Raw genomic sequence first — 24,265 nt, 5'->3', positions numbered from 1 at the left:
GCTCCCGCCCGCCTGTCCCTGTCACCTCCGCTTTGTCGTATTGACTATTCCCTCCGCAAACAAACCAACTTTTGTTAGTAGGGCACAGCTGAGACTCGGGTAGGACCTACACATGTCCTATTATGCAGTGTGAAGAAGTGTTAGCTTTGAAACATGAACTTCATGCTGCTTGTGTTTTGCATGGCTCATAATTTTGGGATCAAGATGATCTCCAGAATTACTTTTTTACTGTTAGCTATTGCAATGAAAAGATTGTAGTGAGAAATATAAGAAATTTAATGGATTTTCAGAGAGGGAAGGGGATGTTCTCGCAGAGCTGACCCCCCCTCTCACTTGGAAGCCCATCTGGTTGGTGATCCTGCGCCTGCTGTGTTATGCTGTTTTCCAGTTTTGAGCCCCAAAAGGGATTTACAGGCTCCCTAGTTCCTGGGGGTTTGGGCTTCTTTATTCCCTCTGAATATTGTAAAGGTATTCTAAAGACCCACGTTCGACCATATGTTAAAAGTGACAAATGCTGTTGTTTCCCCTCTTGCAGTGGATTTGAAAAATCAAAACTAAAAAGAAAGCAAAATCCAATGTATTTGTACAAACTTTTATAAGAATGCTGTTTGCTGTGACTGTGATTGCAACAGTGCTGTGTGTCTTTTGTCAACAGGTGGAATCGCTTTATCCTGGTCCTGGCTGGGTTGAATTAGATCCTGAAGTGCTATGGAGCCAGTTTGTTGATGTAATAAAAGAGGCTGTACAAGGTAGTGGCTTGCAAAGTTTGGGAAATAAATTAATTATTCATCAAAACTGATAAAGTTAGTTAAATCAGAAGATTATTTTTTTTAAAGTACTGAAAATTAATCACTGAACATAGGTCTGCAATATGCTTTAAGGCCTGTTCAATCATTATGTAAAATAGGACAGTAGTTTGTTTTTTTTTTTTACTGGCTCTAGATGAGGATTGAAAAAGAACCAGAAGCAGCGTGTGTGCTCAATTTACATGTCAGTGACAGCACCTTGTTGCTCCAGCTTCTTGTATGTGTTTCCTTCCCCAGTGTCTGTCCTTCTTCCTCCAGATGCCTCTGTGTACAGAGTCCCCATTGTTCTGCTGCTGCTTTGTGTGTGGGAATGCGAGCGTATGAGAGAGTGAAAGCAGGGTGCTACATAGTTGTGCTTGCTCAATTACAACCCGATATTCCTGCTTTTCCCATCCAAACTACAAACTGTTCTTACCGTCTGATTTCTGTATTGTTGTTCTTTTCTAGTTGTACTTCAGTCTAAAATTTTCTAGCATTCCACATACTAAACAGATGCAATTCCTTTTTCTACCGAACTTCTGATAGTTCAGGGAGTTTTTTTCCCCCTATTCTGGATACTGTTCTAACCATGCACTTACTCTACAACTCCCACAGCTTTTTCATTATATCAGCTCCAGTGGTCCAGCATGGATCACCTTTTGTGCCACACTGAGGCTGTGAACATGTCAACTGCACCCAGCTCACTTTCTCACAGTGCCCCAGCCTCTTTGTCACATGTGTGCATCATACTCTTTCATTCAGTGCCTTAAGTTCCTCCTGTTCAGCCCTTGTGCAGTTTGGTCTCCAGGTGTTGCTCCACCTCCAGCCTGGCTTAAGGCAAAACTGCTCTAGTCTCTTCCTTTGGAAGACAGCCTAGGGGATAGGGAAAGTAACCATTACTAGGTGTGAGCTGCAGCTGGCTATTTTGGGCTCTTGGTCTGGTTTCTCAGCAGCCGCAACTGTTGTCACAAGAATAGCAATGCCAGGTGAACCTGTGAGGACCTTACTATCTTCCTCCACTCCCATTCTGTGGGGCAAACCAGGAAGCATGATTTTTTTTTCAGCTGGTTTTGAGAGGGGAAGATTTTCTTGTGACCAAGCTGTGTGCACAGTCAGCAAGTCATTTTGAAGTGGTTGTGTAATGAGAGTGAGTGTAACCCCACGCTGCTGTCAAAAGGAGTCCCACCCTCCTTTTTACAGGGTTGTTTCAAGTCCATAGCAGTTTCCTGAGTTAAATCCCTGTGCAGTTGTTTATGCCAGCTGAGCTTCTCCACTGTTTGTGCTAGTGCAAGAGAGGGTGTGGTATCAGGGATAGGGATGACTGGCTGGAAGCAGGAAGAAGGCATAGGAGCTATATACAGGGCTTGTGGAGCTAAAATATGTGATTTCAGGCACATATGGATGAGCTGATGTAGTTCAGTACTACTGAAAGGTGGAAATTGCTTCTGGCTGCATATTCCCACCCCTCCTCTCTCATTTTGGTGCTGGTTGAACCCTTCAACCCTTCCAGGAGGCAACTTAGCTGCAAAATATACATGTTTGTCTTCTGGTTTTTATTGTTTTGGTTTTTTTCTCTTTAATGGAAGTTCTGCTCATGAGGGGTCTAGAGAACATGATGTGGGAGCATGCAGGTTGTGGAGATGGGGAGGAGTAACACATGCCACTAATATATAGTGAGCCGTGGTTGTACTGGTGTGGTTTTGCCTTTAGTTTGGACCCAGCTGCTACTGAAAAAGAAATAGCTTTGTTCTCAAGCCACCCGCTCCTAGGTCCTCCTCCCGTGTACTCCCACTGCCAGCAGCACCTGTGCAGGCAGTTGGAGCAGGTAGCCTTGCAAAAGCACTGATTTAATTTTCAATTGGTTGGGGGCCTTGATACCACTGCCTGTATGAATGTAAGGGAAGGTGCTGACACGTATGTAGAGGCCAGCAGGGCAGGACAGACCAGTTCTCTGTGAAACCCCATCTGTAACTGTCACCCAGAGTCTGTAGAGTCTGCAGTACGTATGCTCATGCAGATGAGTAACTTCACACATGAAAGTTCACACAAGAACATATAAGCAAGGGACAAGGGGTAATGGGTTTAAACTTAAACAGGGGAAGTTTAGGATAAATATAAGGAAGAGGTTCTTTACTGTGAGGGTAGTGAGGCATTGGAAGAGATTGCCTAAAGAAGTGGTAAGTGCTCCATCCCTAGCGGTGTTCAAGGCCAGGTTGGACAGGGCCTTGGGTGACATGGTCTAGGGTGAGGTGTCCTATGGCAAGGGGTTAGAACTAGATGATCTTAAGGTCCTTTCCAACCCAAACCATACTATCATTCTGTAACATGTACTTAACCCGTCATTTGTTCAAGTAGTGGGATTGAAAGCCCTGCAGAGTAACAGTACTTTGGACAAAATAGGTAGTATGTCTTTTAAGTACAATTTCTTAATGTATATTTTTTCCACATAATTTTGCTTCTGGAAGTATTCATGGAGGTACTTGGGAACCTGACTAGAGCTGCTTTGAAAATAGCTGTGGACATACAATTATTTACAATTACACATACATTAGAAAAAAAGTTCTCTTATCAGTTATTTGAAGGTAAGATTTTGCAGTAAAACTGGTGTATAACCAAATGTGCTTTTTTTATACTTCTGAATTTGAAGTACACTTTGCATTCACTGGTATGTGGTTTAGATAATTTGAATTTTTAAAGATTGCTTAAGGCATGTTTAAGGTGAGATATGTCATTATCAAAGTATGCAAGAAATCGTGGCGTACTAACATTTCACATCCATTTATGTGAAATACAAATTTTAATTGTTTATACAGGCATATGTAACCTGTCTGTCTGTCTCTGGGGTTGTTCAAGTAAGGTATCAACAGGCTTTTCAGAAAGTGGAAAGAGTCGGTGTACCACAGGTGCTTTTGTAAAATATGTAGGGTTATATACCTGCTTTGGAATCAGTTGTCTGTCTCTGAATTCTCTAGTATTTCACTGGGTTTTAGCCACTTACTTGGGCAGTCTGTAGAGATTTATATTCTCTAAATTATTATTTTCCTAAGTATTCCATAGGTTTTATAGTTACATTTTAAAAGTTTTATTTTTGTTTCTTCAAGTAACTGCTACTCTGGTGTGGTTTGTTTTTGTCTTTTAGCTGCGGGACTTCACATGAGGCAAGTTGCTGGTCTTGGCATCTCAACACAGAGAGCAACTTTCATTACATGGCACAAGTATGTATATTGAGTGTTGTTTAAAAGGAACTTGTATTAATTTGTATTCGTAGATTGGATGGAAGCAGACTATAGAAATGTTGAACTCCATCAGGTCACAATTCGAAAGCAAGAGGTTCCTCGTGTTCTCCTGTGTTTGCACAGCCACTCCTTACAGCAGTTCAGAACAGTCTATAAGTGTATATCCTTTTTGTTTTGTTCTTAGTACTCTGGAAAAGATTAGAAGATACGTATTCTTTAATTCTGGTGAGAAGTTTCATCCTCAAAATGTCCACATACCTATTACTAATGCCTCAAATCCACCAGGAGGATATGCACTCTGTGTTAAGTGTCCTGACTGAAAATGGTGAATGATGCTGCAATTTTTGCTCAGTGTACGTTCTGTAGTTTGAAATGGAAATGTTCAAATGCTGTTTTTCAGGAGGACAGGGAAACCTTTTCATAATTTCATAAGTTGGCAAGATGTAAGAAGTGCTGAGCTCGTGAATTCATGGAATAAGTCCCTTCTGCTGAAGGTAAAACTGTGCTAAGCTGGATACTGCTTGGACATGTTAGAACTGTTTCATTTTTATGAAAAGTAAAGGCAATATATGAAATGCTGCAAGTGCTCTCTTAACATGTTAATATGATATGCTGAGGCCTAGAAACATGCAAGATTAGCATGAAAGGTAGTACCGAGGAAAAAATGCAGTACTAATAGCCTGGAGGTAATTAATTATGGGGAAAGGACTAGCACACATCTTGTTACTTTTTAGTCTCTTCGTTGTGTTAAAATGTTGCATGTTAACACTGCTACAGCATAATTTCTAGATGTAGGCAGTTCTTGGTTGGCAGCATGTGTTTTGTTTCTGTTTTTTACTGTACTATTTGCTCAGATTATCTATAGAAGGAACATTTTATGTTGCTGATGGCTTGTGCTTTATACTGTTAGAAGAGAAAGATTTTTCCTGTAAGTGGAAAATAACTAGCACATTCACACTAAGTAGTTAAATTCTTAGGTTTGCCACTGATTTCAACCATTGCAATGCAGCGTGCTTGTGTAGGTGACCTGTCTTCATAACGCAGAGCAGTCTCTATGAGTGTGCTAGCAGAAGTTAGTAGAACATACTTGCTTGGTGCAGCTGCTCTTTCCTGTAGTATTTGTTGTGAGAAGGCCATCTTTTGAAATCCTACGTAAGGGTTCTCTTAAACAGAATTATGGCCTTCTGAATCGAATCTTACATCAGCAGCTTTCATCTGTGTTGTCATCCTTTAAAGATAATTGATCAGAAACCTTTAAAGGGAGAGATTAAAAATGATGTAAATATTCTCTTTTCCAACAGGTAATCCGTGTTATTTTTACAGTGCTTCATTTCTTGACTGGAAATGATCGGTATTTAGCACCAAGTTTTTTTACTTTTTCAACACAACAAACTTCTATGAAGTTGTCATGGGTTTTTAAAAACATACATGAGGTAAGCTGGAAAGGGAAAAATAATAGCTTGCTTAAGACATAATAATGGATAATGACTTAGGTTGATTGTAAGCTCTTCAGTTTGGTCTTGCTTGTTTGTTTCTTTTCCTCAGAAGCAGCAGAATGAAAGGCTTTTATCTATGTTAATGTTCAAAGCCTATCTACCTAAATATCTACTCATGTTTATACAACTACTTCTTCTCATTCTGGAAATGTGTAGCAGTAAACTGTTTTCTTCATGCATAAGAGACGTAATAAAATCACCTTATTTCACTTATACAATTAGTAACTGTACTTTGTCTTAAAGTTGCTAGCTCTCGTTTTGCATGACAGTTGTATTTATTTTCAACTGGCACTCTTATCTTTCCACCCTGCATTATTCCAGCATTTACAGTTTGACAAATAATATCAAATTGAACAATCAACCACTGTTATCCATTTATTCTGCATTTTATTGTAGTGTAAATTGGAAAATACACATAAAATTAGTTCTCTAGAAGACTAATGAGCCCTGAGCTATTTGTTGCTGTATTCTTTGGTCTAATCTTTACTGTTTTCCTTGTTTCTTCATGTAATATTTATAATTTTAGTCATCTTATTTCCCAAGTTCTTATTTTCAAGTAATTTTTTAGAAAATGGTTATTGTCAATTTTCCACCCAGAGTAAAGAAACCCCCAAACTTTGAGGTTTGTCTGGTATTTACTGTCACAAAACTAACTCCCGAGAAGGTCAAGTATATTTTTTTTAGTCACATGTTTTGTTTGGACCTGATGAAAATATGAAGTGTGAATTCGGAGGATTATAGAATTGAAAGTTATGTAGCTGCTGAGTTTTTGGTGAGATGAGTGCTTTCCCACATTTTGTTAGGCACTGATACTTAAAATATGTGACTTTCAAACCAAGAAACTCAAAAATTCATGGCTCTTAATTACAGAGAATAGTATATTCAGTCATATATATATAATAGTATATTCAGGTTTGAGTGAAGCTACATATGTTCTTTATATGAATTCTGTAGTTGTATAGTTGTCAGTTAGCAGAAATTAGATGAAACCTGAATTACCCTTTTTAAAGGGGAAAAAGATCCCAAGGAAAATAATATTTTGAACCCTTTACAGACATCATAAATCAGAAAACAGTAGTTACAGTGGGTCTGTCTTTTGTGGTCAAACATATACTTTAAAATACACTTATTCTGTTAATTTTTTATTCAGGTGCTGTATGCAGGACCTTGTTTTCTTTATTCACCGCTCTTTTGCCACTGCTACAGCTGAGACTATAAGGTTTCCCTTCTTAAAACTCTGAGGTCACTTCAGTAGGAGATTAATTGCTTTTCTTTCCTTAACAGCAATTGTAAGAAACTGTGCTTATTGTCTGTTAGGAGCGTGGATTGTACGATGATATTAGTTAAATAGTCAACTCTTCCTTTTTAGAAGAAAAATTGGCAGAGACTTATTTTCTGAGGACATTATGATTAAGCACAAAGAAAATTAGAAAAGGAATTGGGAAATACGTTTCTCTTTATCATACTCTGTTGTAAATACCTTTTTTGTATGTATATTTGTTCCCAGGCTGAAGAAGCTGCCAAAAAAAATAACTGCTGCTTTGGAACAGTTGACACGTGGTTACTGTATAGATTAACTAAAGGTGAATTTTTACAGTTCCTCTTAAATATTAATAAAACATACTGGAATCTGAGTAATGATGTTCATGACTGTCATTGGTATGTACTAGAATCAAATACTTTTTTGACAATTTGTGCTTTTTTATAATTGATTAATACTGTAATATGTTTACTGTTTAAAAAAAACAGCCTTCTGAGTTAATTTTTCTTTGGGCCTGCTTGGAAGGATAGTCAGAAAGGGAAATATTCAGTGTAATCAACCTTTTAAGCATTTAAGAATCAAAGACGACTCCCAGAATTAGTTTGCCTTGGTTGAAGGAAGGTACCTTTGAAAGCAAAAGAACAAAGAATTGTTACAAATGTGGAAGAACGATGAGCTTCTGTCCTGAGCAATTGGATAGTTTATGATAGATGGGGATGCAGCAGTCAGTGTGGTCCATGTTGTTTAAAGTACCAGCTCTCTTTTAGCCAGTTTCATGAAGTTAAAATATTAATACACATACGTTTTTTAATTAATTAATACACATACGTTTTAGTGAGTGGCAGGTGGAGCTTGTGTGCTTATGACTTTGCCTGTAGCCACTCAGTTTATATTTCATGGGAGCCACTGAGATGTTTAAAGAAAAAGTATGTTTAAAATGACTCTTAAATATTTAGGTATTTAAAATCTTACTTTGTTCTTTGTTTTGGTTTTTTATGGTAGGTTCTGTGTATGCTACAGATTACTCAAATGCTAGTGCTACAGGTGTTTTTGAGCCCTTTACGGTATGTGTTGTTCATAAGAAAACATTGTTGCTACTTATGGTGCTTCTGAGAGAGTTGCTGATAATTTTTTTCCATTTAATTTCAGAAATGTTGGAATCCCACTTTGTGTAATTTACTTTCCATTCCCATGTCTATTTATCCACCAGTGAAAGACACAAGGTAACTGTGAAGGCATATTGAAAAAACGTAACTGTTAAATTTATTGCCTTTAGAAACGCGCTACGTGCCTGCACAAGCAAAGTAATACATAGATGCACAAAAAAAAATTATATGCAGGTGTACTTTTTTAACACCACATGCAAAACTATTTTTACTATTGGTATTAAAGTGATAGTTTTAATGCCTTCTTTAAGATAAATTGGTAATGTTACCTTTCATATGTGCTGCAGACCCAGGCCTTAGATATCTAGATTTTATTTTAACAAGAGGTCAGTTCAGTGTTGTGATGTTTCTCCATTAACATTTGTTTTAAGCTTCAACTTTGGATCATCCGACTCTGAAATATTCGGGGTACCTATTCCAATAATGGCAGTGGTGAGTTTTCTTCCTTAAATCTGTGTATTTGTGCCTATATTCTTTTTACCTAGCTTTGATTTAATGCTCGCTAAGTAAGTATTCTCTATTCCTTTTGTATAACAACAGTAGAATTTGGTTGTTGACTTTTCGAAAAATTTGGTTTACAGCTTTCGGGGAAAAGGAGAAGAGAGGAACGAGAAGGGTTTTCTAGAAGTTGAGGTCCATTAAGATTAGATGACCAAATGATTAAGCACTGAATTTAGGACTTAACAGAGCTGGGTTCTATTCTAAACTCTGGTAATCTGCCTCTTTCTGGCTTAAAATCAGTTGTTCTGTATAAAGTTATGCAGTGGGGTCCATTCTGACTTGACTTCAGTACAACTGTACATAAATCTAAGAGTATTTACTAATAGATCTACTTGTGGTACCTTTTATTTCTTTTTTTCTGCTAAAAATAAATGGTGAATAACATGTTCTTGCCTCAGTAGTTGGGATTTGGATAAGAAAAACCCATTATTTTTGTGAAGTGATGACTTGTAGAAAAATCTGCTTGGATTGAGGTAAATGGAAAAAATGTCACCTAGCTAACATGAATTTCTCCTACTATTTTTAAAGAATTGTAGACTTCATTTATCTGTAAATCTACTGTTTCACCAAGGCACAAAGAGGTGTAAATGCATTTAGCAACCATCATTGCTGAAAAAAATGAGCATGGAATAATTTGGTATGCAGAGGCGTAACAGAATAAAAGGAAGGTGAAACCTCAAAACTGCAACTTGTTATCTGGGGGAAGAGGAATTCAAGCCAAGTTACTCTGTGCTCCCTGGTGTTCCAAATGCCCTGTTTCTCCTTGTCAAATACTAAACCATAAAATACTTCTTTTGTTTCCATAGCATTTTTCAGTGTTGCAGTCCATACTGCGGACATTCACAGGTTGTGTCCAAACCTGGTGTAATTTGATTCTAGTGCTATGACTGTTGGAATGGCCTGCAAATACTTAAGAAATTATACATGAGCCCTCTCTTGGTGCTCAAGTCATTTCAGAATGGTTATTTTTATTGAGAACTCTGAAGTGTTTGCAGTAATATTTTGAAGTCCTGCAGCACTGTAGATGGGTAGTTGGTAGCTAACTTGTCTTGTTTTTGTTGGTATGGCAGGTAGCAGATCAGCAGTCAGCTATGTTTGGAGAATGCTGCTTTCACCCAGGAGATGTTAAACTGACAATGGGAACAGGTGGCTTCTGGAATGTGAATACTGGAGAGCATCTCTTTGCATCACGGAGAGGTAAGATAGTGAAATTACAGGTTCAGAGTATTTCATGTTACTCAACAGCTGTTAATGATGAGGGTATAAAAAGGGATAAAACAGGGCTATGCTTTTTCTTCCGTCTTTAGCTGTAGAAAAACAGCTTGAAACTGTTTTCAGAACAGGAGACTGGAATTTTTTTATTAGAAATGTAGATCTTGTTCACCCTGAAAAATGCTTCTCAAGAAGAGAATTTAAGCAACATCACTAGTAATTATGTCTGCTACCTGCATCCCTGTTTGGTTTTTTTGGGGCTGGTGGTTTGTTTTTGGGATTTTGTGTGTGTGTGTGTGTTCTTTTGGGGTAGGGTGGTGGGGTGGTTTTGTTTGTTTGTTTTTTCTTTGTTTTTTTGGCTTGGGTTTTTTTTGTTTCTTCACTTGTTCTTCTTGATAGCAGTATTAAAGTATTATACAGTACAGATGGAGAAAAAGGGGATTAGTCCTCTGGCTTCTCACATCAAATTGTTCCAGTAGGTCACTGTAAGTTCCTCCTCTTCATCCTTTATGCTTTGAAGCACCTGCAATGAGTTAATGCAGGATTAGCAATTTTTAGTTTTCTTTTAAAATACTAGAAATGAGCTCCCCAATGTGTTTCTGTGGTTTAAAACTTTGTCATTTTGACATTGGTCTGTCAAGCTTGTTAATTTGTCATAGACAGCTATTTGCCAAGAGGGCAACAGGCAATGCTGAAGTAAATTTGTCTGCACAGTCTTTCTCTGTGTGTCTGTCATTTTTAAAGAGTTACTAATTTTGGGAAGCCTGCAATTTAAAATGGGAGGGGTAGGGTTGGGGTTGAAGAAAGCAGTGTGCTAAAGAGACTTTTATCAGCTGAAGTCCGGAAAGACCTTGGCAAATACATAAGATATGTCAGAACTGAATAGCATAGATATTGACTTCGCTATGAATGCAAATGCTTTTTAGGCTAATTGATGATGTCTATTTGGTGGTACTTTTACTTAGGAAATCATATGTATGTAGTCTTGGGAAAAGTAATAGCAGTAACGTGCTGTAAGGTTTTTCCATTTTGTTTTAAGAAAATATTTAGCTATTGTTATAGGAGTTGAAATCTTTAAGGCAGTGCTGTGAAGCTTTTACTGCTTTATGCTGTAACTTAGGTTAAAATTATTTTCCCTATGTTCTTTGGCTGTTGGGTGGTATGGTTAGTGGTACAAATTAAGTATCTAGCTTTGCTCAGTGCCCTTGGTATCAAATGTGTTCAATCTTTAAAGTTGACATATGTATTTAAGACTGCAAGATGAATCCCTGCAGCATCCTTGTGCAAGCTGTTCATTAGCTGCTGTTCTAGTTTTTGGTCTACATTTAGTTGCTATATATGACAGTTTTAAAAAAAATTGAGTAGTTCCTTCAAAACCAGCAGTTCTCACAATTCAGTGGTGGAAGCATGTTGCATAGATTTGAAATACATCTCTCCATCAGCCTGATATATCTTAGTAACTCTGGTCATGCCAAGTGTTATATTGATCCATCCTTGGAGGTAGATTATCTTAATGCTACTAGAGACTCTGGTGTGACTGTCTTTAGGAAGGCCACCTGATAGACTTCTCTGTCCTTAATTAGTTGTCCCTCTCTAGGACTTTTGTCTCAGTGAATTGTTGGTGTTGCTTCTTTGCAGCCTTGCCTTTAGTAGAAAATAAAGATTATAAGGGAGACCTGCACCAGTGATCTGAGGCAATGTATCAGTTTTTCCTTTCAAGAGACAAATGCAAACTTTAAATAGGTGCTGCTGATTGTTTGCATGGGAAGCACCAGGGTGTCTCCAGCACTAACCAAGTGTTTGCAGTTGCACTAATACTGCCATGGCACTCTTTTGGACACATACAGGCAAACTGGAGATGATTCTGTGAGGTGCACTGGTGTACCAGCAAAGTCACCCTGAGAAAACAGATAATCCTGAGGTCCTTCTGATGCTTTTCCAGACCTTGAGACCTACTTACCTTTGTTGCATTGCCCATGATCTCCAAGTTCTGAGCAGAGTCCTGTAAATCTGGGTGCTTTCTTTACTCCAGCACCTACTGAACTTGGGTTGGGTGAAGTTTTTATTACCATGGCCTCTGAATGCTTATCAAGTCACCTGGAAAACCATTTGTCCAGCTGCATTACCAGAGAACATCTACTGTTCAACTAGATAATGAAGTCTTTTTGCTTTAGCATTAAAAGCAGCACTCTGCAGGACTCTGCTATGTTCTTACTAGTACAGATATCAAACAAGAAGGTCTTTGTGTTCACGCTGACTGTTTTTAGTAGCATGTCTCTCTTTAAGCTTTCAATTTCACCACGGGGGAGCAAAGGGAAGAACAAATTGTCAGGTTTAGCCTAATGTATCTTCAAGCAGGCAGTTCTATGAAAGATGCTGTACTGTGTTTTCAAATAAGCTAACAGTGTTTGCCCTGTGTGTTTCTGCCTTTCTGCTGAGAGAAAGAAAAGAAAGGTGATTTTTTTTTTTTTTTGAGTCACTGCAAAGCCCAGATTACTTGGTGGAAATAGTAACTTCCTGCAAATCCCATCATGTCAGCCACAGAAGTGCTACTCTCTTGTAGTTATAGACAAACCAAGTCACCAAATATTTTTGAGTTTGAATGCTTCTTTATTAGGCAAAGAAACACGCAGGTAGAATGCTATAGATAACTGGCAGTAGCCTTTACTGGGGACTAGGATGGGCAAACTGGGAAACTTGTTTTTTGCTTTACATGTGAGGAAGCATTGCATAATGAAAAGGAATAAAAAAGTATATCATTTTTATCCTCTTCTATGAATAAGATCTGTGTTCTAAGTTCATGTTGCCTTTTTGTGTGTGTGTGTATCTGTTTTAGTGTTTGTGCTTCCCATCTGAAAGCCCAGCCGTCATGTTCTGTGTTTTGGAGAAGTAATTCTGACTTTTTAGAAACCATTGAGGAAAATCAGATGGATTTAAAACAAATAGGGAAACACCGATAAATTTTTAAGTATATAAAATCTTTTATTATATTAAAAAAGTACGTGCAGATAACTCTTCTGTTTAGCTTAAAGAGGGTTTTGGTTTGTTGGGTTTTTTGGTTTTGTTTTTTATTATTTGATGGTGGTTTGGGTTGTTTTTGGGGTTTTTTTTTTTTTGTTTTTTTTAGGTTAACTGTGGTTTAACAAACTTGTTCAAGTCTCTTATAATCCCATCACTGAATTTTTAAACAATACTTTTAACCTCTATCAGTGACATTTTTCAAGCTTGAGTTCTGCACAGAAATTGAGTAAAAACTGTTGGGGTTTTTTTTGTTGAGTTTATTAGGGACTGCTTGTATATATTTTTCTGGAAACATTTAGTTTAACTGTGTGTTTTGTTTTGTTTCATGGAAAATAATTAAGGTCTGTATCCACTGATTGGTTGGAAGATTGGGGAAGAAGTTGTTTACTTAACTGAAGGCTGTATGTCAGACATTGGCACTGCCATAAAATGGGCTCAGGATATAAGTAAGTGTTCTTTAATTTTATAGAGGTTAAAATATATTACTACTTAAGAAACTGTTTTATGGGGACATAGTTATGTTACTGGGCTTGGTTTTAGTATGTATAATTGAAGAAATTAGTCTATGTGTTTTGGTCAACGGAAAACACAGTGTCTCATTAGTAGATTCTCTGCTGAGTGTCTTTGCTGCCTCTCAGACCCTCCTGCCTGTGTAGATGAGGCTCTACATGGATGAAGCTGAGACATGTAATGGTGCTAAAAGTTTGGAAATAAGAATTTCTGCAGCAAGGCAAACCTAGTTTAATGCAGTTCCTGTAATGGGATCAGATCCCATTTAAGAATTTTGAAAAAGTGATATGAAATGTCAAGGTGAAGTCAGTTTGGGGGTTTTGTTTGGTTTTTTTTTTTTTCCCATTTTCTGTCCTGGCACAGAGATACTCTATATAGTTCAGTAACAGCAAATAAAGCAAGAAGGATTAAGGCTTGTTAGTCTGGGCACAGCAGAATCCAAAGCTTTCAAACAAATTTATGAAGGTTACGAATGTAAATTGAAACTCCTGGTAAGTTACCAGCATGTTTTTTTCAAAGATAAATAAAGCCAGATTAGTCTAATTTATCTCTAATAGGAGAATTTACTTTTTAGACAAGAAAAAGCAATAGCTCTTGTTTATGGGAGACCTCTAATCTTCTGTAAAAACATGTTATGTGTCCACATAAGGACATTATTAGTTAAAACTACAGAAGATGGGTGTTAGTACTAGAATTACATGTGGGTGAAGAACAAGCTGAAGACGGATGTCTGGGGAGTTGTGAAAGGAGGCATCCGGCTAGACAGAATAAAAATTGTGTCTGTCAAAGAGGTAATATTAGGACCTAATTTATATTTATGTGTCAGTCACTTGTAAAAATATTAATGGTGCTGATACCATGGATATTAAGGACTTTCTCTGTAGTCATTTGGTGATTGTGCCGACAGTAACAATATCTGGGGGGGGAGTAACATGGTTTATGTTTTGCAAATCTAGGTTTTTAACATACGTAGGGTGCTGTTGTTAGCATTCTCAATTCCTATTTATGTCTATTTGGAAAGCTAATGAGCTCTTACAGGATATGAAGATTAAAAGGCTGCAGCGTAACAGATACAAGAGGATCCTCATAAGCGGAGGATCGCAGATTATTAGAGTTTAGTCTTCATCTGAATAGGTTTTTGTTTTTAATATGAGAAGTGATCATTTTCCTTAGAACATGTAGTTTGAGAATATTACAAAACAAAAAGTCTTAACTCCATTTTTTTTGTTTCTTAATATATGAAGAAATGGAAGTAAATAATAAAAGCATATGATTTATGCATCTTTACAGATCTCTTCACCAACGTAGATGAAACAGCAAAAATGGCACAGAGTATTGTTGATTCTCAAGGTGTTTGTTTTGTTCCAGGTTTTCAGGTAAAATTATTATTACTAGCATAATTGAGAATATAATTTTAATAACCCAGCTAAAAATTTAACCTTTACATGTTTACGTGTAGTAATTTACATCTTGTCACAGTATTTATTCTGTACTACTCAAGTTCCTATTTTCTCTCACCACAATGCATGAAGATCATTGTTATATCAGAATGCTTAAACACCACCCCCCTCATCAGAAAAACCCTATGAAATAGGAAAATTGTGTTCCCTTTGCAGATGGAGACCTGGGGGACAGATAAGCTAAGTGAATTACCCACAGTAAGTCAGGAAGTGCCTGCAGAGACAGAAACTGATCCCGTGGTTTTTTCTGTCTCATGCAGAGCCTTCATTGAGACAATACTTCTAAGCACTGTTCTAAGATAATTAAAGATGTAGATTGAAATTCATCAGAGTATTTAAACCTACTGAACTATGAGTAAAATCCAAGTTCTGGTGTTCCTAAAAGCAAAGACACTTTTCCTGGGAATTGTCAGAATGAGGATGGTAGACTTTTCTCTTAGAAATCTTAGTAATTCATTAGTTTGAATGTTACCAACCAGCTCGTCTCTCTGTGTGTCTAAAAGTGGGGTTTTTTTTCTATCTTTAACCTGACCTTTGTGTAAGTCCTGTATGTCAGTGGAACGAGGCAAAGAAAAATTTCATTTCTTCTGCGGGTAGCCCAGGTACCTTCTCTCATGCTAATCATTAGATCTCTTTTCAGGTATAGAGCTTTGATTATGCTAAGATGTTTCCATTTACTGTTTACTGTGAGTAATTGTGCTATGAATAAGCAAGCATTGAGCCACACCAAATTGCAGCATTTGTAGGCAGGAATCCCAAGGTAGACAAATGTTAGTTGTTTTTGAATATTAATATTCAAGTTCTGGAGGTGTTGGTAAAATTCGGTTTTGTTAAGATTTTGTTTGGCTTTATGGGTTTTTCTCCTCCTTCTTTCCCGAACTGTTTCCAGAAGGAATGCCACCCAGCTTCTTGGTAAACATGGATTCAGTCCCTTTTTTCCTAATTCTGATATTCCCAGTCCAAATTTAGAACCTGTACTTAGAAACCTGAATGGCTTTCTCTATGACATTTAGCGACCACTAATAGTATGGATAATGTGGATTTCTTTGCCTTTAAAAAGTCCTACTTACTCCAGTGGACCGTGCTTAGCTAGTGGACTCACAGTAGGAGAACCTGTATCAGTTCAGAAACTTGAGTGGATTAAATGGTATGAAAAGGGACATGATGAGAGTTGAACACTTCTGGGACTATAACATGTCTGTTTAGCTTCACTTGCTAGATGCTAACACAAATTGGTCTGGTTATAATGTTTCTTAGACCTCAGAATGATAGCAGTTAGGGAGGATACTTATGAAACTTGTGTTCATTTCCTACACAGAGTAAAATGTTTCTCTGCTCATCCATATTAAGGCAATAAGAACAAGTTTTCTTTCTTACTAGATTCTACTGCTGTGGTACAGTGCACTGAGAGAGGAACGTCATTGTGAAAGTGTATTTGAAGTCAAATGAATATGTGCATTAATTGTTTTTCCTTAATTTGCTGTAGTTAATAGTTACAGCAGAAACTTAGGACTCTTCACTGGGGTATATGCATATATATATATATGCATACACATATATATATATGCATACACACACACATCTATATATATGCGCTGCTACTTTTTTCTTTAATGATTGATTCTTTCAAGATACCCTTACATAGAATATGAGTCTATACTTTTTAGTTTACTACCTTGTGTATGACAATCTGTAAACATGGAAGCCATGCATCGTTATGCTACTGGGCTAGATAAGTGGTTCCATTCTTAGAGTTGGAAGGGTACTTCTATATGAAAAAATAAAATTAAATTCTTTTACTTCAGTGCAGTATTTTCTTCTATTTGGGAACTTTTGCAAAATGCCAGTTCTCATTTGGCTCTGTGTACCTATCCATACATATTTCTTATATATTTTTTTTTTATGATAGCATTTTCTTAACTTACTTTACAAATACATATGTATATACTTCATAAGCATGAAATTCAAATTTCTGGTAAATGTTGTCACAATTGATTTTAGCACAATAAAACTGCAAAGGATTGTTTCAATTTAAGAATGACTGTCTAGAGAGAAAATGAGATTTAACAGTTGTCACAGACCAGATACAGACCAGCAATCTAGTATTTTGTGATAAAGCTCAGAGGAATGGAAGGGTAGAGAGGAGATTCATCAACTGATCCTCTAGTGGGGGGCGGGAAGACAAGACAACTTAATGACCATTAGAATTTTAGTTGGGCTCTGTTTATCAGTGTGTGTGGAATCTGACTAGAGAGCAGCAGTATCAGTGTGCCCTGCCCTAAACACTTAAAGTGTATGCTATATGTATTTTCAAGAGAAGTCATACCACGTTAGTGTTATTTAGTATGTCAGTTTTGGAAGAAGCCACTCAAACCTTTTGCTTGTTGGAAGAAACTATTGAAACTGTTCACTGAGTTAGCTAAAATAACACTATATACCTCTTACATATTGTTTTCAATTTTCTTCTTTCACTATGCTGCCTGTAATTGTCGTAAGTTATTCTTTCCTTACTATTTGACTCCTTTCTCAAAAGCCTACAAATACAATTCACTGAACTCATGGTAAAATATTTTTTGCAGGTTTCTGTGAATGACCCATATTTATGTGCCTCTTTCATGGGGCTGAAACCTTCCACTACTAGAAACCATCTTGTACGAGCTATATTGGAATCTGTAGCTTTCAGGTACTGTTTGCTTAATTATCTTGCTTATATTTTCTTAGATTGGCTTTTATTTTGATCAGCAGTGTTAAATGGGCACATGACTGTAGTTTGTAAAATATAAATGATAGTAATCTGTTACTGTTACATTGAAAAGAAGCCTTAGCTGCTTACCTTTTTTTGTTCTTTCACACCTTACAAATAAACTCATGTATGTTTATTAGTTCAAAATTTTTATTAAGTAACCATATAGAGATTCTTAAATTATATTTTGTTCATGTTCTAAAAATGTTTTCTGTTTAAAGTTTGCCCTTACTCTTCTGACAGTGTTTTGTCAGAAGCTGTAGCCCACTCCAGCTGTGGTTAAAGTATCCCTAAAGCTGGAAGTTTTATACTAGCTTTTTGGCTAAAGTTTGAAATGTAGGAACACCTATATCACATAAGTAACTCACAGTGGAACAGACTGGTTCTGCCTTGCAAACCCACCCAGCATGACTTGAACTGAAATTGACTATGTTTTGAGCTTGGTTCAGACTGCACTGTGGCCTCTTAGGGAGCACTGATACGATTCCTTCCATCTAGTCACCAGCTTTGCTTTGCGTGTAATAACCTCCAGCAAAGAGGCAAAAAGGATGTCTGGAGGGAGGTAACATTCTCAATTGGTGCACTGGTTTCTGATGCATTTTTTTCTGCACTGTAAGAGCAATGTGAGGTGCAGTAAGTCTGCATTCCTGAAGCATGGGTGTCTTGAACAAGGATGTTAAGAGTCTCATCTCATTCAAATACCTAACTAGAAAAGGGTAGAGATTGTGTTTAGATTTTCTCCCATTAAATAAAATGACTTCAGAACAAGTTAAACTTGCAACCTTCAGATGTTCCCCTTAAGAATAGCTGGAGAAACGCTGATTAACATTCTGTCAGCCTACCTTCCTCACCCTAAGCCTCTTGTTACATCAATAATTGCATCTTCTCTATAGAAACCTATCAACAATTTCCATCACAGGAAAAATATACCTTGTACAGTGACTTGCTATAGAATGGGCTGTAATATAGCCCAACTTGTGCCTTTGTAATGATGTGTAACAAAGCCAAGTTTCAATCTTTTTCTTTTTTTCTTTAATTTATTCATTCTGGAAATTTTGTTAGCTATTGCAGCAGTTCTGACACAACTGAGGCATTTTTTTGCCGTATATTTTATTTTCTGATGATGTAGATACTGGAAACGCTTTATGGAATGTATAATGCTTAATTCAACTCAATATTTTTTTAAAGAAATAAACAGCTTTATGATATGATTGTGAAGAAGATACGCATTCCTCTTCAAACAATTCGGTAAGTTCTGTGCAACTTTTAAATTTGATACATGGGAATTTGATTTTAAGTAGGATGACATTTATTGTACATTGTATCTTACTGTAAAAATTCTGCTGCTAAGAAATAAATGATTACCAAGTCAAATGTTAATATAACTTAAGTGGAGGTAGAGTCTACCCACAGAAGGGTTGGTTCTTAATTAAACTATTGGCATTGGTGATTATCAGTAGGTGAGTAATGAATTGCTTTAATTATTCAAAATAAAAAGCCCCAAAAAAGAGAAGGTGGCAAATGTTTTCAGTTTGCACTAAGTGCACATGGCACTGCCTGCCACAAAGGTGATTCTACCCTTTACTTCATTCTGTCAGACTTAATTTTTTTGTGCTGGGGATCTCACAGACTGAATGTGTTTTTTTAAATGTCAGTTGGAACTGGTCCTGTTTGTGAGGGGAAGAGGGAGAATATTTTTACAATTCAATTGTTAAGACGCTGGTTTTGCTTCAATCTTTGAAGAAGAAAACGAGTGACATAGCCATGATCCCTAGAATATGTTCTCACGTCTTGGAAAAATTACGCGTTGCTGCAAAGCTGTGTTGCACATTTCGGTAGCTACTTCGTTTGAACACATCAGTTGTCTTAAGATCAAGCCCCCTCAAGCCGCGGAAGTTCTTCCAAAAGTTCGCTTTCTCGCAGCCAGGGGTCATTGTGATACCACAGTCAAGAAGAGCGAGGAGCGTGTTCCTGTCCCTCTTGTGGCTTTTTTCCTGATACCCATGTAAAGGAAGACACAGCCTGGCAGGCACGTAGACAGCTGAGAAATCAGACTTTCGAGTAGTGGAAGGAAAGTGAAAGCACGAACTGGATGGAAGTAAAAGTTTCTGTCTTCTATCAGATACTGGGACAAAGTAGGCAAAGATGAAGCAGCAGCCAGGCTTGGGGTTTTAATGAAGAGGAAAAGATGAGAAGTACTAGAATTTTTTTTGTTTGTTTTTGTTTTTGTTACATAGAAAATTGCATCGAAAATTTGAGAAGTTGTATTAAGACTACAAACTGAAAGATGGGAAGTGTGAAAGTACTGCCTAGGGAACTTTAGAATTCTGGTCCCATTTACATTGTAAAGTAGTTAAAATTGTATGATGGTATTCTGTTTTATTTATTATTATAAAATTGCTGTTATATATAGTGACTGTAATAGCTAACTACATCAGTAGCAGTTCAGCTTGTGGATTAAGCATTAGAAGATGAGATACACTTAATGTTTTGGTTTTTTTCAGTAGGGTTATAAACTGCTTCCTTCCCATCCTCTTGTCTGCACATTTTCAGTATCCATCCATTAACTTTTGATTTTTTTTATCCCACAAATATGTTCATTCCCTTTTTACCTATTGTCCTGCATCCCTGGTTTCTTCTTGGTCTCTGGCCCCTACAAGCTCCTAGAAAGTTGTTTTCATTGGTCCTCCACATTCCTACTGCTTCTCTTTGCTTGTCTCAACACCATCAAGGAACAGAGAAGGAACTGTCAGTTTCAGTGCTCATGTCCTGTGTTATTGTAGCATTCTTCAGCAGCCCTTACAAGGATGATCCTGGTGGTTCCTGGAGTTCTTGAATGTCACCTATTGTTCTGTGAAATAAGACATCCGGTTGAATGGCACACAGGAACTTTGAGCTGGAAGATGTACGGGTTGAATCTTCAAAGTATCTACCAGCAAAACTGAGCTAAATGTAAAACTGAGTGTTTGGAAAATTTCTTTTTTCCCCTTGTAACTTGAATCAAATGGATGTCTTATTTTTACAGAAGGAAAATACATGTCACTGGCACCAAGAGTGTGACTGTGCCAGTTCAAGGGGTTTATGCCACAGTATAGAGGTGGTAACCCTGCTTAACTGTTTGCACAAACAAGCAAAATCCTGTAACATCACCAGTTGGGCAGTGTCCTGATTTTACTTCCAGAAGCAGCCAGACCACTTATGCAACAGTTTTCTGAGGCATCACGTAATACAGAAGATTTCTCAGCAACCGTGACGTTTTATTACCCAACCCTTTCTATAGTAATAAACGGTAAATGTCTTTACTGGACCACATTTGATAGAACAGAAGTGCCATACCTGGCTTGTATTGGAGTCCAACAGTATAACGAACAAATATTTGACAATTCAAAGATTGCTTTTTGCTCTAGTTATATTTTGTTTGCAAGCGTGGTTAATTTGCACCACTAGTAATCACTCTGAGATGATTAAAGATCAGCATTGATTAAGTTCTAGTTTTCTCCATTAAAGGGTCTCTGATGTAATGCAATTAAGAAAATAGATAGGTGGGTGGAAGCCTCATTCTCATCTTCTTCATAAAAAGAAGCAACTGTGACAGCAGCTTAGCTTAACTAGTCTAAAGATTTGGTAGTAGTAAAAAAAAAAGTACTTTTCCAGATCTGAGAACACTTGAAAAGGTTTATTTAGTGTAATGGTTTTGACTGTTGTCATGTTGTGGTGATCACTATGTAGAGGTTCTATTATAAACCCCAACATTTCAACCAGGATGATGCATAGTTTCAGAAGACAGAGCTTATTAAGCTTTTGATAATGTGTCTGTCCTGTGTCCCTGTCTGTCTAGCATTCCTACCCCATTTTATAGGCATTCTTTTTCTTTTCCTAGGCACCTTGTGCTGGCTTCTGAATTTGCCCATAAAATGGAAAAGCATTTGTGCATGAGTGACATGAAAGTTTGTGCATAGGTGTGAAACCCCAAAGTTGTTTTCTGAAATGTTGGCAATAAGCATTTGAACTAAAGATATTTTTTTTTTAACTTCTTCTTCCCTTCTCTCTATAGAGCTGATGGAGGTGTCAGCAATAATAGTTTTGTCATGCAGATGACTTCAGATTTAATTAATAAGAAAATAGAAAAACCTGCGAATGCAGACATGTCGAGTCTTGGCGCAGCTTTTCTAGCAGGACTTGCTTCAGGTATGTGTACACTTAAGGGGTTTTGCTTTTCCTTTCATAATGCATGTTTGTGAATACAGAGAGGGAAAAAAAATAAGACAAAATCAGAGCATAACTTCAAATAATTGTAAAAACTCCCCACAGGATTACTTTAGCCATTTTTGTGGGAATCGAAGATAAGTAGTTTTTATGTTTCTCTGTACAGTGCTTTGTACCCATGTACTTGTATTTGGTGGCCCAAAGAAACAGATAATGTCAAACATAAACCAAATCAAGGACCTTATTTGTATTTCTGACACAAAGTCCCGATTTGCTGAGCCATTTTATGCTTGGTTAGTTTTACATAAACAAATAGTGACAGTGAGTTTAATGTGAGAATTACCTGCATATAGGTTTGTAAGATCCATTGACATTTAGAAGGATATAGCACTGGAGAAGAAAGAGGTGAACCCTGCCTTTGCTGCCTCCCGCTTTCTTGACCTGGATGCTTGCATCCCTTCTCACATTCCCACTTGGAGCAGTGCTCAGTGGGGATGGATCACATGACAAGGAAGCTGCCACACTTAATGTGCACCCGTGTCATTCCCACTGAAGCTCTGTCCTGTCATCTGTGAACCAAGTCTTTATTCTTCAAGGTTTTAAAGAAATAAACACAACAGAAGTACAAAATAAATTATCAACAGGGACAGAAATCCACCTCTACTCACACAGTATTGTTTTAGATAATTATCCAGACTTAAAACTACAAACTGACAATGGTTTTGCTTAATATCCACCTAAAAAATATATTTCCATTAACTTCATTAAACTGCTCTGATATGTAAATAACACAACTGGAAGATAAAAAAATATATATGCTCAGTAAGACTTATTCAGCAATTAAAACTCTAAGAAAGCTGCAGCCCTTGTCAGACAAGAATGATTCAATAACATAAATTAATCTGAATACGTAACACCAGATGTTTTCAGCCATGTATGCAATTTTTAGGACAGTAGGAAAGCAGCTGGTGCAAAGTCTTGGTTTCTGTGTCCCTTCTTCATTGAGAGGGACCTATAGCTGAAAGCAGTGTGGATGAAACCTAAGGGAACTTCAGTGTACCAGAGCTGTTCCTTGGAAGCCATCCCAGTTAAGCAGATGTACTGCTGTAAGGATTCCAAACAAGTGGATGCTATTGGAAAGGAGTTTCACAATGTTAAAAATATGCCTCCCTCTGAGAAAGTTGTTGGTTGAGTAAAGAAAAGCTGTCATGGCTTCTTACTGTGTTTCTGCTTTGGATCTCTTGGAAATAGATTAAAACAACTCAAAAATAACATATTTGCAGCTGAGCTTGAGAATGAACTTTCTGTTTATAGGATTTTGGACTGACAAAGAACAACTAAAGAAGCTAAGGCAAATAGAAGTAGTTTTTGAGCCCCAGAAGGACTTGGAGGAATACAAACCTGCTATGGATACCTGGCTACAAGCAATGAAACGCTCCCTGCACTGGTAGAAATTGACATTTTAATTATAGAGTAATTGAAATGGTTTAATTCATGTTTATAAAATCTTGACAGTAATGGGACAGTAAAAACCTGTCCCATTTGAAATTTGTGATGGTATAGATATGAAGTTATACAGTACTCCAGTTACCCCCCCTGCTGCTAGATTACTTACCACACCATAATGAACCCTCCTATCATCCCTGTGACAGCTGTCATCCAGCTGCAGCATTTGTGTCCCTTCAGTGACCTCCTCTGGGTGGCCCAGCTGCTTGAATCCTCCACTGTGCTAGAGATGGGGAGTCTTTTTCCTGTGATGGGTTTTCTACTGAGGAACTCACCTCCCTACAGATCTTTAAAATCTCTGGTATGTTAATCATCAAAGGGGAAAAGGCACATACACTTCCCTAGGCATTTCTAAGAAACATAAAATGACTTCTGGGGGTTGGGTTGTGATGAACTTGATTGGATACAAAGGTATTTTCTGATTAGTAGCCTGTTAGCACCTTTTGGTTGACTTAATAAGGAAGTATTTGACCCAGCTCTGTGATGACAATTTTGCGTACTTAAATTTAAGGTGAAATACAAAAACAAATAGGGTTTCAGTACTCCATTTTGAAAAACAGAGAATCAGGATTTTTGTAGCTGATGGTTCCTATTTAGCTTGTAGCTCTATTTTTTCTTTTTAATTTTCTACAGACCAACAGCTACATTATCTGGTATGGCTAATACAAATACATTAAAAGTAGTTTCAGGTATGCTATCTAAATTGTAAAAATTTATAACATTAGTATTTTCATACTATTAGCTAAAGGGGGTAAAAGTCTATTTTTGAAGCTATTAATTACTATTACATTTTTAAAACAAATAAATTATAATTTTAAGAAATGTGTAGTTAATTATTCTTATGTATTTGATTATCACTAATCTTAAATTACTATAATTTCCTCAGGAGTATGTGTAAATAAAAAAATTAAAATTATTAAACATTTTCAATTCAGAATAGTATCAAATCCAAGCAGTGGGTGATTGTGTTCCACAGACACTGGAGACAGGAAATGTTTCTAGATTTAACATTACTGAAGAGGGCCAAGAATCATTCACTTGTGCTGAAACATGGAAGGTCAAATCATATTCCATTCCCTCAGTTTCTCATACAGTCATCTACCATGAGTTAGAACATCTACTCTAGCTGGAGTTCTTCTTCAAATTACATCTCATTTGCCTG

General features: G+C 37.1%; 1 protein-coding gene across 1 annotated transcript; it reads left to right on the top strand.

Moving 5' to 3' along the window:
* The first annotated feature begins 652 nt into the window (after nucleotides 1–652).
* Nucleotides 653–23,048, top strand: GK5 (glycerol kinase 5 (putative)). The gene is made up of 15 exons (XM_010015389.1): nucleotides 653–749; nucleotides 3,925–4,000; nucleotides 4,422–4,515; nucleotides 5,323–5,454; nucleotides 7,025–7,100; nucleotides 7,781–7,842; nucleotides 7,928–8,001; nucleotides 8,316–8,376; nucleotides 9,516–9,642; nucleotides 13,020–13,124; nucleotides 14,479–14,564; nucleotides 17,228–17,331; nucleotides 18,580–18,639; nucleotides 21,446–21,579; nucleotides 22,912–23,048. Exons 2-15 carry the CDS (start codon nucleotides 3,939–3,941, stop codon nucleotides 23,046–23,048), a joined length of 1,314 nt encoding a protein of 437 aa, XP_010013691.1. The 5' UTR covers nucleotides 653–749; nucleotides 3,925–3,938.
* The last annotated feature ends 1,217 nt before the right edge of the window (nucleotides 23,049–24,265 follow it).

The sequence above is a fragment of the Nestor notabilis genome, unplaced genomic scaffold (assembly GCF_000696875.1).
Source record: "Nestor notabilis isolate BGI_N333 unplaced genomic scaffold, ASM69687v1 scaffold3005, whole genome shotgun sequence".
Lineage (NCBI taxonomy): Eukaryota > Metazoa > Chordata > Aves > Psittaciformes > Psittacidae > Nestor > Nestor notabilis.
This window is presented reverse-complemented; position numbering and strand designations above follow the sequence as displayed.